This window comes from Enoplosus armatus, chromosome 15 (genome assembly GCF_043641665.1).
Source record: "Enoplosus armatus isolate fEnoArm2 chromosome 15, fEnoArm2.hap1, whole genome shotgun sequence".
NCBI classification, from domain to species: Eukaryota; Metazoa; Chordata; class Actinopteri; order Centrarchiformes; family Enoplosidae; genus Enoplosus; species Enoplosus armatus.
Window position 1 is genome coordinate 505,175 of NC_092194.1, and position 19,481 is coordinate 524,655.

Here is a 19,481-nt window from a genome sequence, read left to right on the forward strand (position 1 = left end):
CTCAGTAATTATCATGCTCACAGGGCTGTTTGTGTTCAACTGTAATGACAGAGTTTCTGGTCACCCTCTGTGATTTTAAATATTTTAATATCCCTCATTTTTATAATCTTTAGAAATCAATGTCTGACCTTGTGCGTTCTTCCACTGACGTGTATTGTGCTACTTCCTAATGATGGTGATGACGATCTGGCCATCCTAACACTTGTTCCAAGAACGAGATATCGACTGCTACTGTCTAGATTTCTGGTTGGACTTTGGCAACCCCCATTTTATATCCAGGGCCAGTTATCAGGTTAAAAATTCCTCTTCAGTCCATGACAGAGGATGAATTGTTGGATCTCCATGAAAAGTTGTTGTTAATAAAAAGATGATATTAATGTTTTGGATATTGGGTACGGGTTAGGGTTAGTATCAAACGAACTGGACGGTAGTTCACGTTACGTACGAATGGCAGTTCGAAGTGTTGGCTTCTAAATCATGTCACACCAAACGTCTGTGTATTATGTTGAACGAGAAGCCATATGAATTGTATGTTGGAGCTACCTACGTAGCCTAGCAGCCTACCGGTACATCACCGTTTCGTTGCTCACATTGGTTGTAGTGTCCAGAGACATTTTCGGTCTGCGCCCGTTGATAACGGCCTTTGGAATTCAAAATTGAACTGAAAGGTTCCAGACTAATTTGTATTTCCTAATTGGTCTTGCAATGCCAGGCTACATATACTCATTATGGATACTCATTACTGAATTCCCAATCATATGGGTTATCATTGCCGTTTTGTAAATTTCCTTAATCACCACCTTCCATTTTCCTATTTGTGGTTTAATTTATGGGTTGAGCCACTGCGTCTGCCTAAGCACTGTTACTTCAAAAATTCTAAAGAGGTACTTGCTCTGGCCCCCAAGACATTGTGCATTGAAGTATGATATCCATAATGTAGCTCAGTTCTGTTCAATAACAGGTAGCTTAAAGAATCGTAGTTGCAGTTTCCAAGGTAAATGGTAAATGATCTCACTTATATAGCGCTTTTCAACCTTCACGGTTCCCAAAGCGCTTTACAGCTAAGTCTCATTCACCCATTCACTCACACATTCACACACCAATGGCGACCGAGCTGCCATGCAAGGTGCTGGTCTCCATCGGGAGCAACTTAGGGTTCAGTGTCTTGCTCAAGGACACTTCGACATGACGGGAGCAGCCGGGGATCGAACCCCCAACCCGCTCTAACCAGCTTCACCTCCCGTGCGACAGTGCTAACCACTGCGCCACCATGCCGCAAGGGTACTCTCTCCAACATAATGAACTTGTTGTTGACCATGTTTTACTACTTATGTCCTTTCATTCTTCTAGTGATCTAGTCTTCGGTGTAAAACCCCCGGGTCTTCATGAATCGTCTTGGTTTTGGTGACCTTTCCTAGTGCCTCCATCAGGAACTAGTTAAAAGTAACCCAATGGTTAATCACGCAACATAACACATAGCGCTTTCTCATATAACAGTATAATAACATCAGATTGTACTGTTTAGTGAGAACTGGTAGTGGCTCAAAATAAATGGTCAGTGGGTCACCCAAACCATGAGGTCTCATCAGAACTACAGCTATACACAGCTAAATGGACTGAAAGTGCTTTACAGATCAGGTCACATTCACCCATTCACACGCCGATGGCGACCGAGCTGCCATGCAAGGTGCTGGCCTTCATCGGGAGCAACTTAGGGTTCAGTGTCTTGCTCAAGGAGGATTGAACCCCTCCAACCCGTGATAGTGCTATCCACTGAACCACCATGCCACCCGCAGTAGAGTACAATATAGTAATATCAAAGCGAGGTCTTAGCCAATAGGAATGCAGTAGAGCAGTGTTAGTGAATGCATTTTCACTTTCAGCAGGCAGAGTAGCTAAAAAAAATATGAACAGAGTAGTGCAGAGGGTAAATAGTGGCAGTGAACAATATGCAAGCATCATGAAAAGCAATAGAGAACGGCTTGAGCCTGAAGTGTTCCTGAGGGGAGGCAGGAGATGATCTACAATGCTGAGATGATTGGCCTGTGGGCCATAGGGAGAAAAGCCAGAACACTACTTCAGCAAGCCCCCAGTGCTGCGCTCTGCCTATTCAAAAGCCATGAATCAGCAGAAAGCAGCCCCCTCTATGCCTGCTGACACACACACACACACACACACACACACACACACAGCCGAGGGCTGATGAGACAGACAGACTGCATGCTCAGCTGTCTGTGTTGGGGCTTTATGTGCTACAGCAGTGAAATGAAACACAATGGTCAGAGCTGCAATCAATGTGGAAGACTGCTTTATATGTCTACATCTACTTCTTTAATATCTGCCTCTAGATATACGTATATGGATATATACATACATATTATGTTACAATTCAGTACACTAACCCTGCATTGAATAGCTAAATACCCTCTTATATCCCTCTACTGTTCAAATGTCTGAGACTCTGTCAGATAGGTGTGGTGAGGTTCTTTGCTACCGGTGTGGCAAACAATGTAAAGCTCGTCATTGTGGTGGCACTAAAGGCAGGAGTCGTGAATCTGGTTAGCATGAATGTGCTCAGATAATTTCATGGCAATCTGACGATTATGAGATATAATATCTATAAATTGTTTGTTTTTCCTTTTTGACCAGTGATCTTAATATCACATGAGACAAAAAGAAATAGTACATTCCTCACATTGACGCGCTGGAAACTATAAATGTTTGGCGTTTTGCTTGTTCGATTTACTTAAAAATCTATCACAGTCATTGCCAATTAAATTTCCATTGCTCGACTAATTGATTAATCGACTCATTGCCTCAGCTCTTATAGTATAGTATAGTACAATACATAGCTCAGTACTGTCTATTTTTGGTTGTGTGTATCAATGTTGGTTGGTAAGGGCTTGAAGTCCTGCTTGGGTAGCATCTGCAAGTGATGCCACAGTAGCTAGTGGGTGGTTTCGATTGATTCTGAAATGGGGATCCAAATTTGAAGTGGACATACTGAAAATCTTACTCACTAATAGGTGTTTACACTTTCTTTGGCTACAAATTCACAATGCTTCCAAATTGCAGCAATTGCATTCTTTTTTTAGCAGCCAACTCATTTGCGTTTGTCCCCCCCCCCCCCCCCCCCCCCCTCTCAAATTGTGAAGGAGCGGCCATTTTAAAATAGTACTGTACTTTGCTACCATGTTGCCCCCCCAATTCTACTCAGATATCAGGGCCATCTGCATGCAACACTGAAAGCATTTCAGTCTGTTGGTGGCATTAGACCATATTTTGTCCAATGTTGAAACATGTTCGCTTTGGACATGACAGTCCAACAAGGACCTAATAGAATTCCTACAGTACCATAGCCTTTTCAGAAACTGGACAGAATGAAAAGGTAGCCTTTGCATTCTCATGCAAAGATTGTACCTGTGTAGCTAGCTGACATGGCGTCCATTCTTACTTTCTTTGTTTTCTCTCCTCTGTACAGGGTGCTAGAGGGAGTGATGTCGGCAGGTGAGGAGCGGGATGGTGAGGCGGCAGCGCCCGTGTACGTATATGAATCCAAGGTCCACTGTGCCAACGTACTATTGAGCCTGGAGGAGCAGCGACGGCAGGGGATCCTGTGCGACGTGACTGTATTGGTGGAGGGTAGGGAGGTGCGTGCGCACAGGGCCATTCTCGCTGCAAGTAGCCGCTACTTCCTGCAGGCCCTGCTGGGGCACAACGGGTCACCAGGCGAAGTGGAGCCCATCATTAACCTGCCAGACAAGGTAAAAGACCACAATGAGAACACAGAAAAAAGGACACTCAGGGAGTGGTCTGAGGTCATTTAAAAAAAAAGAAACAAGGGAACACAAAAAGTCTAGGAAAACAATCCTGATGAAGTCTATAACATTTTCTCAGTTGGGCTGGGGAACTACACATTTATAACAGAAAGCCTGTGGTTCAAACATATGTGGGCGTCTACCCTGAGGAACGCCCACATCTTTCCATCCTTGCCCTTGAACAAAAATGGGTTGGGGTTAGTGTTTTTTATGGGAAATGCAACCAATAACCAATAAAACCAACAGGATCTAGTGTTTTTGGAGCTTGATCCATACAAGGGACTAAGTCAGTAATATCTCAGCCTCAGCTGCTTTGACCATACTTTTTTTAAATCTGTCTCTTGCAAGGCTTCCAACTTTACGGAAGAGAAATACTTAATCCCTGGAGAACCTTAACATTTTATCCAGAAAGACCAGAAAATAAGTGAAGGTAAAAGTAAGTAGCAGTAAATTGTATACTGGCACATACTTTACTAATCATCAAGATTCTCACACAGACTCCGACCACGTCTAAACGCAAATGGTGTTGATACAGTATGGCCACAGTTGAAGGCAGGGGTACGGGTGCACATTTTCGGTAGGTCTCTCACGGTAAACAAGGAGGCTCATTAACGTTAATAAGGGTGTTCTGGTAGGTGGGTGCCGTGGTAGAGACCACTCTGTAGGCGAGCATTAGTGACTTGAACTTCATGCAAGCAGCAACAGGGAGCAGCACAGCACAGCAGCACAGCACAATAGAAGTGGACTCTACCCACACCCAATTATGCTGCACTATATACTTGACTCAGGCCCAGTGTCTGAGTCTGGTCTCAGTTCTTGGGAACCAAGTGGACCTTTAAAGTCCTCTTTACACGCTTTGATTGTGGGCAGCCCCCAGTATGAATGTAAAGCAGGGGCAGGTGGGTGCTGGACAAAAGCACAGAGCTAACTTGACCTTCCTTGGATAAATAAGGTTAAAAGAGGATGGAAACCGCAGGGTGGACACAAATTGATCAAATTGTTTATGAAAATATGTTGGGCATGAATATCAATGCGGTTGCCTTGTTAGTTGCAGCTCCTGATCCAAGTGGCTGACGTTAACATATAATGCCCCAGATCTGTCATATTGATTAATATGTCTTTGTGACTCTACCTTGTACAGTAATCACTCGCACAGGCCTCCACCACTTCAGACTCCATCTCCATAATGACTCTAAGGATATCCTTATATTCCACATCCTTTCTACTGTCCATTCACTCACCCTCTCATAAATTAATGGAACTCACTAGTATATTCTGGCAGTAGGGGAAACTCCATGGTCTTGGTTCTCGTAACATGGAAATAAAGGATACTGAGTTACAGGCTGTAAACCCCTGACATGTTTTTTAGTCGTCCATCACATGTAAATGAATGGTAAATGATCTCACTTATATAGCGCTTTTCAACCTTCACGGTTCCCAAAGCACTTTACAGCTAAGTCTCATTCACCCATTCACTCACACATTCACACACCAATGGCGACCGAGCTGCCATGCAAGGTGCTGGTCTCCATCGGGAGCAACTTGGGGTTCAGTGTCTTGCTCACTTCGACATGAGGGGCAGCCAGGGATCGAACCCCCAACCCGCTCTAACCAGCTTTACCTCCCGTGCGACAGTGCTAACCACTGCACCACCATGCCGCCCGTGTACCTGATACATCTGATCCACTTCAATATTAAAGTAAAGCTGTCTTTAGCAGCTACGTAACGAATCATTCCTCAGTCCCATTTTATACAAGTGTTAAATTGGACTTAAGCTCCACCTTCAATACGACCATCCCAAGCTCTGCCAGTTCAGCGTGCCCGACTCCACCTGCAGGTGGATCACAGACTTCCTGTGGATATGTGTTTGCCTACAGGTGGGAGATTGTCTATCTGGTGACCTGCTGCAGTTAGAACACCTTGGAGTTTAACGCTCTGAAAATGGTAGTGGATTACAGAGCCCAGCCCCACCCATCACCCTGTGTGACTCCCCAGTAGACACTGTGGAGTCCTTCCACTTCCTGGGCACCATCACCGCCCAGGAGCTAAAGTGGGAGCTGAACATCAGCTCCATCATCAAGAAAGCCCAGTAGAGGATGTAATTCTATGTAGTCCTACCTGCCAAAGTCAGTGATGGTGCACTTCTACACCGCCATCATTGAGTCCATCCTCACCTACAATCTGCCATCCCTCCAGGACCAATACTCCTCCAGCAGCCTGAGGCCTTAAAGCTTGCTCACTAGTCAGCTTGGTCGCTACTGGTACAACACGTTTACAGAGTTTATTCAAGAGACATATTTGTACGAGTGATAACTAACAGAGGAAGTTATATAAAGCTGGATGGTGCGACACAGCTAATAAGTTATTAATTTATAATAAGTATGTCGGTTTGCTATTTGTTTAATGTATTTATTAAAAGGAATTGATAACCTTTAGGCTGTGATGGCTGTGTGTAGACAAGGTCTTAAATCAAATTAGATCAAATCAAAAATGTGTGTGTGCGTGAAGAAATTCACTGAATGTGGTTTCCTTGGCTTCTTAGCCGTCAAAACATAGTTTTAGATATATTTTCATTCAATGTCATGGCCATGGTTCACCACAAAGAGAACTAAATCCATTTACTCACAGTAGTGGAAAGAATAATGGTCTATAATGGTTGATCAGTATCATTCTTGGTTGCAATTGCAGTCATGGTTGCAATTCTGAAAATTCTCATGGTCATGCAGTGCACATGTAGCTCTGTGTACCTGATACATCTGATCCATATATCTGATACATATAGCTCAATTGAACTTGAGGGTTGTTATTCATCCTTCAAACCTCACTGACCAGCCGATGGGCCAAGATTACAATTGTTCAAACCCACAAAGCTGTTTTAAATTGAAGATCCCAAATTTGCTAAATATATCCTAATATGTCTGAACATGTGTAAAAGGGTTTTCAAGACAGCAAGAGTATTTCCATTTGATGGAATGGTACTGGCAAAAAAAAAAAAAATCCATTTTATTTCTATAGCGTCAAATCACAGCAAAAGTCATCTCATGACACTATGACTATTACATATAGAGCAGGTCTCTTTATAATATTATTTCAGAGACCCAACAGTTCCCACTATGAGCAAGCACTTGGCGAAAGTGGCAATGAAAAAGTTATTATGATTAGAAATAGAAATATGACTAATAAGACTATGTCAGAATTGTAGCATCAGGAGTCAAGTAGGCCCACGGCTGCAAGATAAGTTCCAGATATGAGAGCCGCTCCATCCAAAGTGTGATGAATGAAAACCAGGTCTCCTCCAGAAAGTCCGCCGATTTATCTACAAAGCCCACATCATTAGCTGGACACCACCACGGCATCCAGCGGTTGAATGATGGCATGCGGCTATACATCACTGAGATTAGTCTCATGAGTCTTGGGTTTGAATATTTCGTTCAGTGTAAATATCATACGGCTTTAAGATAACATACTGTCAGAGAGTGTGAAATACTATGTTTTTTAACCGTAAAGCTACTTAAGGGGAAATAAAAGGTGAAAGCTACATGCTAAGTGGTTAATGATCAATCATACAGATTATTCCCATCTCCCTACTATGACATCTCTCTCTCTGCTGCTTCTCATTAGTAAGTTTGGTACAAGCGTGGAATGGAGCTTCTCCTGGCTCCTCTCTGTGCCTATAAAGATGTTTTTCTGCACAGGACGCAGCAGCTGCTGATGCAAGCTGAAAATAGGCTTACATGCACACCAGCATACACACACATATTTTCACGTACACACACATGCACACACAGCAATATAGAGTAAACACATAGACACAGCAACACACGCTCTCAACATCCCCTGTATCACATGCACACATATAAACACACATAGAAGCTATGCTTACTGTAGAGAACAAGAAGAAATCAGGGGAGATGAGAGAGGGTGAAGGGTGGGAGAGAAGGAACAAGCAAAAGGATCCAGGCAAGAGAACAAGACATGTAAGATTAATAAAGCGGGAAATAAAGCTTGTTGGGTAAAATTCAGTTTCATCCATCTCTAGCTCAGTGCCTCTTTGTCCCAATCTGTATTTATTTATGATGTTGTAACACGCAATATTGTTCTTCCTTCATTTACATAATATTACATTGTTGTGTTCTGTATTTTACAGGACAAAAGCGCTCTACTGCAAGTTACCGTACATTCTCAAAAAGTTGCCTTACTGGCAGAGGGGCCTTTATTTGGGACAGGCTTACATTAGATGCAAACTCAAATGTCCATTTCCGCAGCACTAATTATATCAGTACAGCAAGAGTCGTGTCAGGCGTTTCACTTTTTCCCAGAACGATGTTGAGCTTCCGCCAGAATTTCCACATTAAATGTCTTGCGGCCTTCTCTGTATAGGTAAGCTTTTAATGTGGAAAAAAAAAACATTGTGAAGTGTTGACGCTGATGTTGTACTGATGGAATTAGTGTTGTGGAAATGTACATTATACTTAATTTACCATGTGAATTGTTGTAGTTTAGGATAGAGGTAATTTCAACCCCCTCAATGTTTTTTCCCCAGCCTGTATTAGCAGCAAAAAAAGACTTGAAGCACAGCCTGGGCTTTCCTGGATAAGATGAAAGCTACTAGGTCGACAGATGTATGGCAATACTTTTTAGGCTTTGTGCATGCCAAATATTGTCCTTGCCCATGCCTTCATTTGGAGCTGCTGCTCCACCAAAAAGGAATCTTTTTGATGTAACATTTGCTCACTTTCAAGTGAGGCACTGACAGTAAAACCATTCTTTCGTCTCAGACTTATTGATATGTCTTCTCTACTCTCCTCTGCAGGTGACAGCTAAGGGTTTTGCTCCACTGCTCCAGTTTGCCTACACAGCCAAGCTGGTTTTAAGTCGGGAAAACATCCATGAGGTCATCCTGTGTGCTGACTTCCTGGGTGTTCACAATTTGGAGGACTCTTGCTTCAGATTCCTTCAAGCTCAGCTACAGAATGACAGCCAACATGCCAGTAATGGCAAGGTGGAATATGATGATGACATCACGGCCGAGGATACAGTCTTTTCTGAGGCAATATCCTCGGATGATTCTGCAGAGACAAGGCAGCAAAGCACTGCGTCACTTCAGGCTGACCTTTCTCAATGTCCTAAATACAGGAAATATCAGTACCAGATCTGTGACAACAAGCACAATGGAGAAAACCGTCATGGCAGTGATGAAGTCATTTTGGCCAACCATACCTCAGTCAGCCCTGTGAGCTCACAGCTCGCAGACATCAGTGATGCTCCACAAACTCTTCTTATACCCTCCAGGATCAAACAGGAACCACTTGTTTTCGAGGAAGAAGGAGATGAAAGGAGTGGTTGCAACCCAGAATTGTGTACTGAGGAAGTACTGGAGATGGAGCTAGAGGTAGAAGGGGTTCCAGTAGCAGCTGAGCACTCTCTGAGCCGAGGTTCACCATCTTCCTGCCTGCGCTCTTACCTCCAGAGTGGTGGCCTAGATCTCAGCGGTGTGCCCAGCACCACCATCCAGCAGCTACTCACCAACAGACTGTCCCTCAACCACTACAGGGAACTGGTCAAAGACAGGCAGAGGGATAAGAGGGAATCTATGGGTCAAGTGGACCTCAAGACTGGCATCACAAATGTAATACCAGCAGACCTGACTGGCATTGGCAAGAACATGGAAAGGCAAGTGTCCAAAGCCTCCTCCTCTAAGCATGAGGGGGAGCTAGACAGACGCAGTGTCATTTTCTCTTCAGCAGCTGGAGAGCGACAAATGTTGGCCCATTCTTACATGGATGAGAAGTTCAGAGAAAAAGTCTCAACCCTGATGCAGGTTGAAGCTCCTTCTTCTGGTCGGTCATGCCTCAACACCAGCTGCCCTGTTCCCATCAAGGCATCAGCCCACTCCCCTCCTCCTTTTGAGCCCCCAACCCAGACTTCCAGCTCCCGTTCCTCATTCTCTTACCCAGAGGACACAGGCAGTGGTAGCTCACCTTCCAGCTTTCCCCAGTTTGACTTCTCCTCATCCCCGCACTCAGGTTCGACCTCTGGACTGTCTCACTGCCTGGCTGGGGTAGTGGAGCAGAGGAACCCCCACAGCGGAGAGGTGGTCTTCTCTCAGGGTTGCACCAAGATCAAAAGTGAGCGGGCATTTGGTGCCAGTGGTGGCAACTCCAGCGACGAGTCAGGCTCTTTCTCAGAGGGAGACAGTGAAAGCGGCATTTCCAGAGTCTCTGGCCCTGAGGTTAGTATGGTTGTTTATTATTGCCCACGATTTTTCTTTTTGTTAGCATCAAGGTAAACCCAGCTACTCCTAAGAGCGATCTAGTCTGGACCCTGACACTGGTATGAGAGCTGTTAGAGTGAGACTATGTCATTTTTGTAACAAACTCCACTGATCACAAAACGCAATGGGACCACTGAAAATCTCGACTTTTCCCAAGATTCTGGTGGTTCAGTTGTTTAAAGACATCATCATTCGCGACCGGGCTGAGAGTGGAATGGCATCACCAGCAGGGAACAACAAACATGTCTTCTTGCCACTTTGGTACACTGAAATGGTTATCTGTGACCTGCTAATATCCCGGCGTCACTAATATCAGTTAGTCAGCAGTTATCTAAAGTAAGCTGACATAAGCTAAAAACAGATTACTACTAGTAGTTAGTCCATAAGAATTTTTTTTCAAAATGTAAACAAATATGGGCTCAAAAAACAGGGCCATGGTCACTCCATGGCAGCATTATATCCTATGTACTCAAAGCCCTGATGGGAAAGGTGCTAGCAAAACTCACGCTAAAATGCTAAATTAAGATGTTGAACATGGTAGACACTATTCCTACTTAACATCCACTACTACTAACAGCATGTTAACATTGACATTATAGCATGTTAGCATTTTTCTCAAAGCACCGCTGTGCGGACTCACAGAGCAGCTAGGATGGCTGTAGACTCTTTGTCTTGTTTGACAGCACTAAGGCTCTAAATGTCCCATCAACATATCCAGGTTCCATGTGTCTCTTCATATACACACATGTGTGGTGTCTTAAAAACCTGTGGGCATACAAGCTAATTTAAATTAAATTAAATTGTGTACTAAAAAACATTTCTAAGTAGCCCAACTTATTCTGAGAATAACAATATATGGCATGCCTAGCTAAGACACACTGACGTTGCCATAAGCCTGTTAATAAACACTGTGAAGGCCAGCCTAACAGCTTGGGGTTCAAAAAACATTCATGATTTTAACATATAAGATCTGATTCGCGTTGTTTGTGATTAACTACACATGTATTATGCATGTTGTTTATGCTTTTTTCACATTTAACTTTTCTGTGCTGCTTATAAATGGCAAGGTTTTCAGTTTGCCAGTATATTATGTTACCAAAGTATCGACTTCCTCTGGGCAATATCTGGCCTCTTATTAACCTAAGAGCCTTAAAAGTACATATCCATGCATGCTAGTAGCATGTATAAATTCATTTTTCAAGCTTACTCTTGGTGTGATTTACAGCTGGGACTATTCTTAGACAGTTTTTTTTTCTCTCTCAGGAGAAATGACGCAAACACTTCCAACACATGCTCCATGGACTTAAAAGAGCTGTATGGTTGCCATGGTGATGCCTAAGCACATGCAATATCTGATGAGATGTGAGAAGGGTTTCATATCTCATATCTCTCTCTCTCTCACACACATACACGTGCGCGCACACACACACACACCCCCACACACACACGAATGTATTAGATTTGAGTAATTGTGTCCTCTGGCCTGTACATGAATCAGTGAAGATGTGTTGCATAGGTTAATGTATTATAAGGTGCTCCGCTATTCTGAATAGACCTACTGGAACAGACTCTTGGAGAGCCATTATACTTCACAATGTTCATTGTGAAAATTAGTGTAGTGGTGTATGTCAACATAAAAAAAAAAAGATTACATTAAACCCCACAAACAAATGCTTGACTCGGGTGCAGACTGAAATATCTTAATAATAATTAGCTTTGTACAGACATTTATGGTCCTCTGAGGATGAAATTCTAATGACTTCCCCTGACTTTTTTTTCTTCTTGTAATTTGAATTCGTCGAATGCTTTGGTTTATGAACAAACAATCTGCCAAAACGAATGATACATTCCCATCAATCTCAGCTGTACTTTGTGTTTAGTGGTAATTAGCAAATGTGCTAACACGCTAACCTATGGCGATTGTGAGCATGTTAGCATTCTGATGCTAGCATTTAGCTCAAAGCAACACCTGAGCCTTACAGAGCCGTTAACATGGCCGCCTTACATTTCAATGTCTATCACAGCCACAAAGTATTTGGACAAACGTTTTCTTTAATTTGTACTTGTAGATATTTTGCCAATTCAATTACTCACTTTCAATAAAGGACCGTCTAAATATCTTAAACATCATCATTCAAACAAATGAAAAGTAGGGCTTTTTAAATGCTGCCGGCATCTTGTCAGCAGTCTCAATACACTTAGTTAGCACTTTATTAGGTTCATCAGCTAAAAGTATTATAATTACACATTATAATCTTCAGGAAGATAGGTATACTGTTGTGTTAGACTGCAGTATGTACTGTGTTTTTACAAAGGCAACCAACAATGGTGACACAATCGATCTGAACAAAAGCAGATAAAACGTCACCACATTTTACCTTTGGAAATGTGACCTGAATCACTGCTAAAACACAGTTATGCTAAGGCTACACCTAACTCACCTAAGCACTGAGCAGCTGGGGAAAATGTGTAGTTTTGTAAAGCAGAATTTAGTTTTAGTATTTAGTTCTGTTTTTAATTAAATTAAATGGGTTTTTATTGAGTTTTTACAGTGCAAACACACAGAAACAAAAAAAAAATGACACTATGACACCATACAGCAATGAGAAGTAATGCACATAGCATGTATACATTTAACATATAAATAAGATGAGTTTGCACTGTTAAAAGACTATACACACAGAAAAAGAAAAAAGAGGGAGAAAAAACAGACACAACACTAACAGTAACAGTTACTAAAATAATCCCATTCAGTCAAGCCAGTGGCCCTCATTCACACCTGTATTCACCTGCCACACCAAAAGACTTGAATACGTGAATAGTGAAAGCTGCAGATCAGCTGTACTTTGTGACAGTAAATCATTTTACAGAGTCTGGAATGTATCTAAGAAAGGTCCCCAGGCTTCATGAAACCTCCTGTTTGAGTATATACAATTAAATGTTTTAATACCTGCATCATATATCACTCCTGTATGTATGTGTGTGTGTGCGTGTGTGTGTGTGGTCTGTCGCCTGTCCCACTTCTTTGTCCTGACCCAGTTGTCTCACCCATAGAGCGGACACACACTCACCCTAGGGTGCCCTATAGGCAGGTGGAAGGTGTCCTGTCCATGTTCCCTCCACCATCTGCTACTCCTGACCCCAGATCTGCCCTCTCCAATTAGGCCAGCTCGCCCAGAACCCCCTGCCCCCCCGCGCCCCACTTTGCATCCTGCCATTTTGCTTTCGAAATTTAAGTAGTAGTAAGCATTTACAAGATTATTATGTTAGGCTTTAGTATTTTCTTATGTATTATACTGATTATTTCACAATTAGTGGAGTAATAAGATAAAAATACAATTTAATTATAAGTGACTGTACAGAGACCAGGGCCCTGTGTCACTAAGTCAGGCTTTCTTATCTGGGGTCACTAAATTCAGCACGAGTAGGGTAAGTGATCTTACCAACCACCTCTATTAAAGCCGGCTTTCCCAATCCATGCACATGAAAGAGGAAGGGTTTGTATCAAACAGCCAATCACATGCAACGTCAACAGATCCAGAGCAGCCTATTGAATGCAAATAGATGAAACTGTTGGTCCCTGCTGGGAAATTTTGGTAAAAGACTTATAGGCTGTGATATGTGGTTTTTAATGTTAAATGAGCCGAGAAAGGCAAAGGCACACAACTATACATGTATTTATAACTGACACTACTAAAACCTACCTACCTATTTCTTAAGAGCTTGGGGTGATGCTTCTAGTACAAACATTTCCAACATAATACAATAAATTGTCATGTAAAGCAAAGTCTGGGTTTATAAAGATCCCACTCTGCGGTCTTTATTTGCTATATTGGTATAATGTGGGTGCAGTATTTTGTCTGTCCTGGGATTCTGTAGAAAAGGTGATTCAGATTTTCCTTACAAAATCTGAATAAAAACTGCTGTTTACCTGTCGTGGTAACTAATGCCGGCATAAACAGACCACAGGACTCAGTTTGTACCTGAGCTATCTTTGTGAGACCAAAAAGCCAGGGTTACACCCAAAGTTATCTGGCTAACTAGTCCGGCTTCATTAGACAGGCACCTGATTCCTTTGTACAACACATACATTACTGCTAATATTATTGATGGAAAATTATGTATTATTTATCAATACATATAATAAATCATAGAAACAGACACTACAAGTATTGGCTCAAGCCTTCTTGAATTGCTTTAAGATATTTTTATTGATGTTTCAGTTGGCATATATCACGTTTACTGGCATTATGCCATGCAACGTACTGTATGAAAGGTTTCAATACTCATAGCCCCACTGCACTACAATCTGTCGCCAGCTAAGCTGGTAGAGATAGCTGTGCTGGGAGTAGTTGAACATTTTGGGAAATACTCTTGTTGCTCTGTTTCTGAGAGATCAATATTAATCATTAATCAGTTAAACTGGAGTCCGGATGTGGTTAGCCTAGCTTCGCATATAGACTGGAAGCTAGAAGTAAACATAGTTTTGAACCTTGGACAGAGCCAGGCTAGCTGTTTCTCTCTGCGTCCAGTCTTTATGCTAAGCTAGGCTAACCACGCTTACATGGAACATGACACAAATCTGGTTATTCATATCCCTGTTGACCTGATCACAACAGTATCTAGGTTTATGATGGTCTGCCTGCAGGTAGTACTGTACCAACAAAGAATGTTCAGAAATCAAGACAAGTGTGTGTTTAAATGCCACAGTATCCTGGTTTCTATTGGAGGACTCCAGGTATATCCAGGTTTCTCAAAACCGGGATAAGGTCTTATTCAGTTTTCTGAAAACATGGATACCGAGATACTAGCCAGGATGCTAGTGTTCATCTGAACACACTCAGTGATTATTGTACTCATAGATTGATCTCAGAACTCAAATGCAGTTACATCATGTGGCCCTGATCCTCTTCTGTAGGTTTGGATGTACTGTAGGATACGACTGCACAGATGGATATTTAACAGTCAACAGTTCATTGAGCACAATTGTTCTTTTGAGCTTATGACATTACAAATGTTGATGTGATCAAGTTTCTTTCAAACACCAGCAAGTGGAATGAGCGTCTCAAAGGATACACACTGTGTTATAAATGGAAACCAGAGCACCAGAGGGAGAGAGAGAGAGAGATTGGTGAGGGGATTTATTACCATCCAAGGCTCACTCTGTCATTCCAACCTTATTATGTGACTGCTGAGAGTCATGGAGCTATATATAGATGCCTACAGAGTAAAGGACAGGCGGCACCTAAAAACCGCCATACACACACAAGATGCACACACACTCGCCTCCCTTTCCCTTTCCTCTGTTGTCAGAGCAGTGAAATGATGTCATCGTTGTATACTGGCAGCTCTGTCCTGAACATTGCCGGTACAAAGGGAGCAGCATGGGCTGCTGGAGCAGACTGTTCTGATGCACACTGCTGCAAATGGAGTGAACACACATCAACACTTTAATGGATTGAATGAGCAATATTTAAAAAGAAAGGATTCATTTTTAGATGGCCACAGTTTAGAATTCAAACAAAAACCAGTGAATGAACGAAAGAATGCCTGCATAATTGCACACAAATCAAGGCAGATCAATAGAGGGATACATTGATAAGACAAGACTGTGAAGAAAGAGAGAGGGGAAAAGACTATGTTGTATGTAATGTTACAGCATGAATGGATACATGCAACATTTAATGAAATGCAAATAATACATAACCCATCAAACAAACAAACAAACAGTGCATTAAATCAAATGTGTTCATAGTAAGTACGAAACTGTTAATACACATTTAAAATGTTTCCAAACAGGACCAAAATTAGCTGCTGACTGAAACAAAGAGCCCATCCTGCGTTCTCTTTGTGTCAGAGCTGCGGGGATCAAGAAGCAGCTCAATACTGACACCTAGTGGATTTTGCGCCACATTGCCTAGTTGGAACTAGTCTTGAGTGCTACGCATATTAGTGACTGATAAGATGTATTTAGATCCTTTGCTTAAGGAAAAAGAGGCAAATTAAAAACATTCAAAATTCAAAATTCTTCATTGCATTGCTGTATATTATATGACTGGATTGTTATTACTGATGCAAGAGTGTAGCTTTGGTTTCAGAAGTGAACTCTGAAACTATGAATATTTATATACATACACGGGATAATGTGTAATGCTACTTGCATAGTATAGTATATACATTTATATAAATATAGCACATGTTGACATTATGATGGATCTAGTTATAATGCTTAAAATATGGTTGTGTCATAAAAGACTGGCTTCTTAGAAGTGCTTTGTAGGCTGCCGTATTTATGACCCAACAACCTACTTAGAACTACTTTAAATTTAGATACATAATGTTGTATTTTGCATTTTAATTCCAAAGAGCACTGTCCCCTTTGATTGTAGATGTTTGTCTCATCCTACATACAGTCCCAACAAGCTTCACCAATCAGATCGTCCATCCCAATACCCACACAAGGTATTGTGTGATGTATTTCTAGTAGCTGGCACAGTGCCCAAGCGCCCATTGAGACTGCAAGCTTGCAGACGTTTATCAGAGCTCACTTCACGCGCTTTGTTAAAGTGGGTGTCACGCAAATATGGACCTCAGACGTTTCGTCAATCGTACATAGTACAGTTACAGTGAAATGACGGCGAAAAACCAAAATGCATCAAGGAGATAGAGCAATTAAATCAAAAATGTTCTACAAGCACGTAGTTGTGCTGTAAATAAAGGAGACAAAAGAGACATTTTTCAAAATTATTGATAAAAAATCATTATCAATCATTTTCATCAAGGAGAACAGATTGCTATCCAGTGGAGGTCCTGCCATAGTTGAGTAAGCATTTCACAAACTTCATGTCTGTTGATTCTGTCTGTTGGTCCTTAAACCATCTTAAAGGTGCATTCACACCCACAACTGGGCTGGTGTTGAGCAGCAGACCACACTGCATTGTAGCTTAGGCATTCCAGCATGGAATACTGCTCATCATTAATGTTCGCCCACACAACTTAACGTAAGGCGACTCACGTGAGAAAGATTTTGATCAACTTAGAGTTTCTCTCATCTGGATTTTGGCAGCTGGGCAGTCAGATGACACTGACTGAAAAACTTAAAAACTATAAAGTTTTTTTTTTATCGTGAAATTCAGCCTTGACTTGGATACAGTAGTTTGACAAAATAATCCTTACTAAAGGTCTACTCACTATCTTTTTCTGGAGCTTTCCACAACGTCATTGTCTTCATCAGCAAGTGGAGTTTGCTCAGTTGTCATGGAGACACGGCCTAAGCATGCAATGAACAAATACTACAAATAATACAATCCTACCAAATGAAACAAAACCCTGTGGTCCTTTTAGGTTAAGCTGCCCTTCCCCGTGGACCAGATCACCAACCTGCCACGCAATGACTTCCAGATCCTCATCAAGATGCACAAGCTGACCTCAGAGCAGCTGGAGTTCATCCACGACATCCGCCGCCGGAGCAAAAACCGCATCGCCGCCCAGCGCTGTCGCAAGAGGAAGCTGGACTGTATCCAGAACCTGGAGGGCGAGATCCACAAACTGGTATGACCATATAACAAATACAGACCATAGTTAAGCACACTCTCACACGCACACACACACACACAAACGCACACACACACACACACACACTCGTCGCTTTTATGTGATGCAACACATCCTCTGGTGGCCATATTGGAGAATTGTAGCTCTTCAGTCCCATTGTTTAGCAACTACTGATGGCTGTTAACCCGTTCCCCGTCATTGTGATGAAGTGAAACGCCACAAATCAGGTGTTATGTAGGTTATTTTCCACTGATATTCACATCTCTGTCAGTGGTTGACAAACAAGTTAGTTGCAACTTGGCTGTCTGGAGTGCAGCTTTTGTCTGGAGACGTAAGGGTTAAAGGATCATTCCAGTTTATTATATCTTGGGTCTCATTTTCGTATTTTTAATACTGGTGATCACTTCTGTCAGTTATGATAAGATGATGTTTTCCTGTGAAATGAGGAATTATTTCCAACATTTCAGGTGTGGTCACAGGTTGAACTGTTGTAATCGTTCTGAACCTCGTCGTAGCGACATCATTGTGTTCCCAGATCACAGCAATGTACTTGGAGAGCACAATGTTATCATTCAGCCATTCAGGAAAGAAAACTTTGAAAATAAATAAATTGCAGTCATTCTTTAAAGGGGGGAAAAATGTAATTTGTCATTGCCTTTAAAAACAACCCATCATTGCGTTTTTGGGTCTGATGGCCCAATCAGCAGAGACCACAAGAAAAACTATTGATATGACTGTTATCTGCCAGGTTTAGGCAAAAAAAAAAAAAAAAGATCACGGTTTGGGTTAAAATAACTTCTTTGACAAAGGTTAGGGATCCTTTGTTGCTCTCTGGTTAAAAGAAGAACTACCAAGTTAAGGTTAAGGAACCAATCGCAAGCATGCTTGAAAGGAACAACTGCTGACTGTTTGTAGGAAAGAGGAAACCAACAGAAGTCGCATGCTTTGCAGAGCTATCCAATCACCCCATCCTCCTCCCTGAGCTTTGAGACAGTACAGCAACGTCACACGAGTTCCACCTTTTGTTCGTGACGGACAGGAGTAATAAATCACACAGCCACTAGAGGTCATTTGTTGGACATTTAAGCTAGGCATTCAGCTCGAAAATTGTTGTTTAAGGTACCAGTGAGACATGAAATACGGTCCAGGAAGCCCAGTTTGAGAAATAGTGACTATTATTTTTAGTTGCAACGATAGATGACTTTTATTGTGACTTGGCGCTGTATGAATAGAAATTGAATTGAAATTGAGCTAACATAGATTGTATTTGTTGTCCTATGGTGAAGACAGTCTCGGCATACCTGATAAAGTGCTCACTGAGGAGTGTACAGTATTTATGTCATGCAGACCTGATGATGCTGTGTCTTACAAACTCAGGTGTGCGAGAAGGAGAAGCTGCTGAGCGAGCGCAACCAGCTGAAGGTTTGTATGTCGGAGCTGTGGCAGAACCTCTCCTTCCTCTCCCAGCAAGTGTGCAGGGAGGTGCAGGGCGCCCAGCCTCCTTTCTCCGCCAGCATCGACCTCACGTCCAACCCGCCATCGCCTTCTTCTTCTGACGAGGGCTCGTCCCAGCCCAGGTCACCCGCGCCGCAACAAGGCGACGCTGCGTGTCTGTCCGACGTGGGCCCCAGTCACGGGGGGCTGGAGGACAGGCAGCCTGGGGTGGAGGTGTCAGGTCTGGGGCAGGAGAACCCAGAGTGTCCACTGGTGTTTGGGTCCACTGAGGAAGTATGTAGCCCCACTGTAACAGTGGATTTCTGTCAGGAAATGACTGAGAAATGCACAACGGAGGAACAGAAGAGACAGGACTGTACTTAGAGTCTGGTCTGGCAAAC

The 19,481-nt window shown here is 42.4% G+C and overlaps 1 protein-coding gene across 1 annotated transcript; it reads left to right on the plus strand.

Moving 5' to 3' along the window:
• The first annotated feature begins 3,497 nt into the window (after window positions 1-3,497).
• Window positions 3,498-19,464, plus strand: bach2a (BTB and CNC homology 1, basic leucine zipper transcription factor 2a). The gene is made up of 4 exons (XM_070920975.1): window positions 3,498-3,764; window positions 8,632-10,050; window positions 17,437-17,643; window positions 19,024-19,464. Exons 1-4 carry the CDS (start codon window positions 3,498-3,500, stop codon window positions 19,462-19,464), a joined length of 2,334 nt encoding a protein of 777 aa, XP_070777076.1.
• The last annotated feature ends 17 nt before the right edge of the window (window positions 19,465-19,481 follow it).

Coding starts and splice junctions, on each gene's coding strand:
- bach2a (XM_070920975.1), top strand. CDS start 3,498: ATGTCGGCAGGTGAGGAGCGGGATGGTGAGGCGGCAGCGCCCGTGTAC. Junction 3,765..8,631: donor TCATTAACCTGCCAGACAAG/GTAAAAGACCAC, acceptor TCTCCTCTGCAG/GTGACAGCTAAGGGTTTTGC. Junction 17,644..19,023: donor AGGGCGAGATCCACAAACTG/GTATGACCATAT, acceptor TTACAAACTCAG/GTGTGCGAGAAGGAGAAGCT.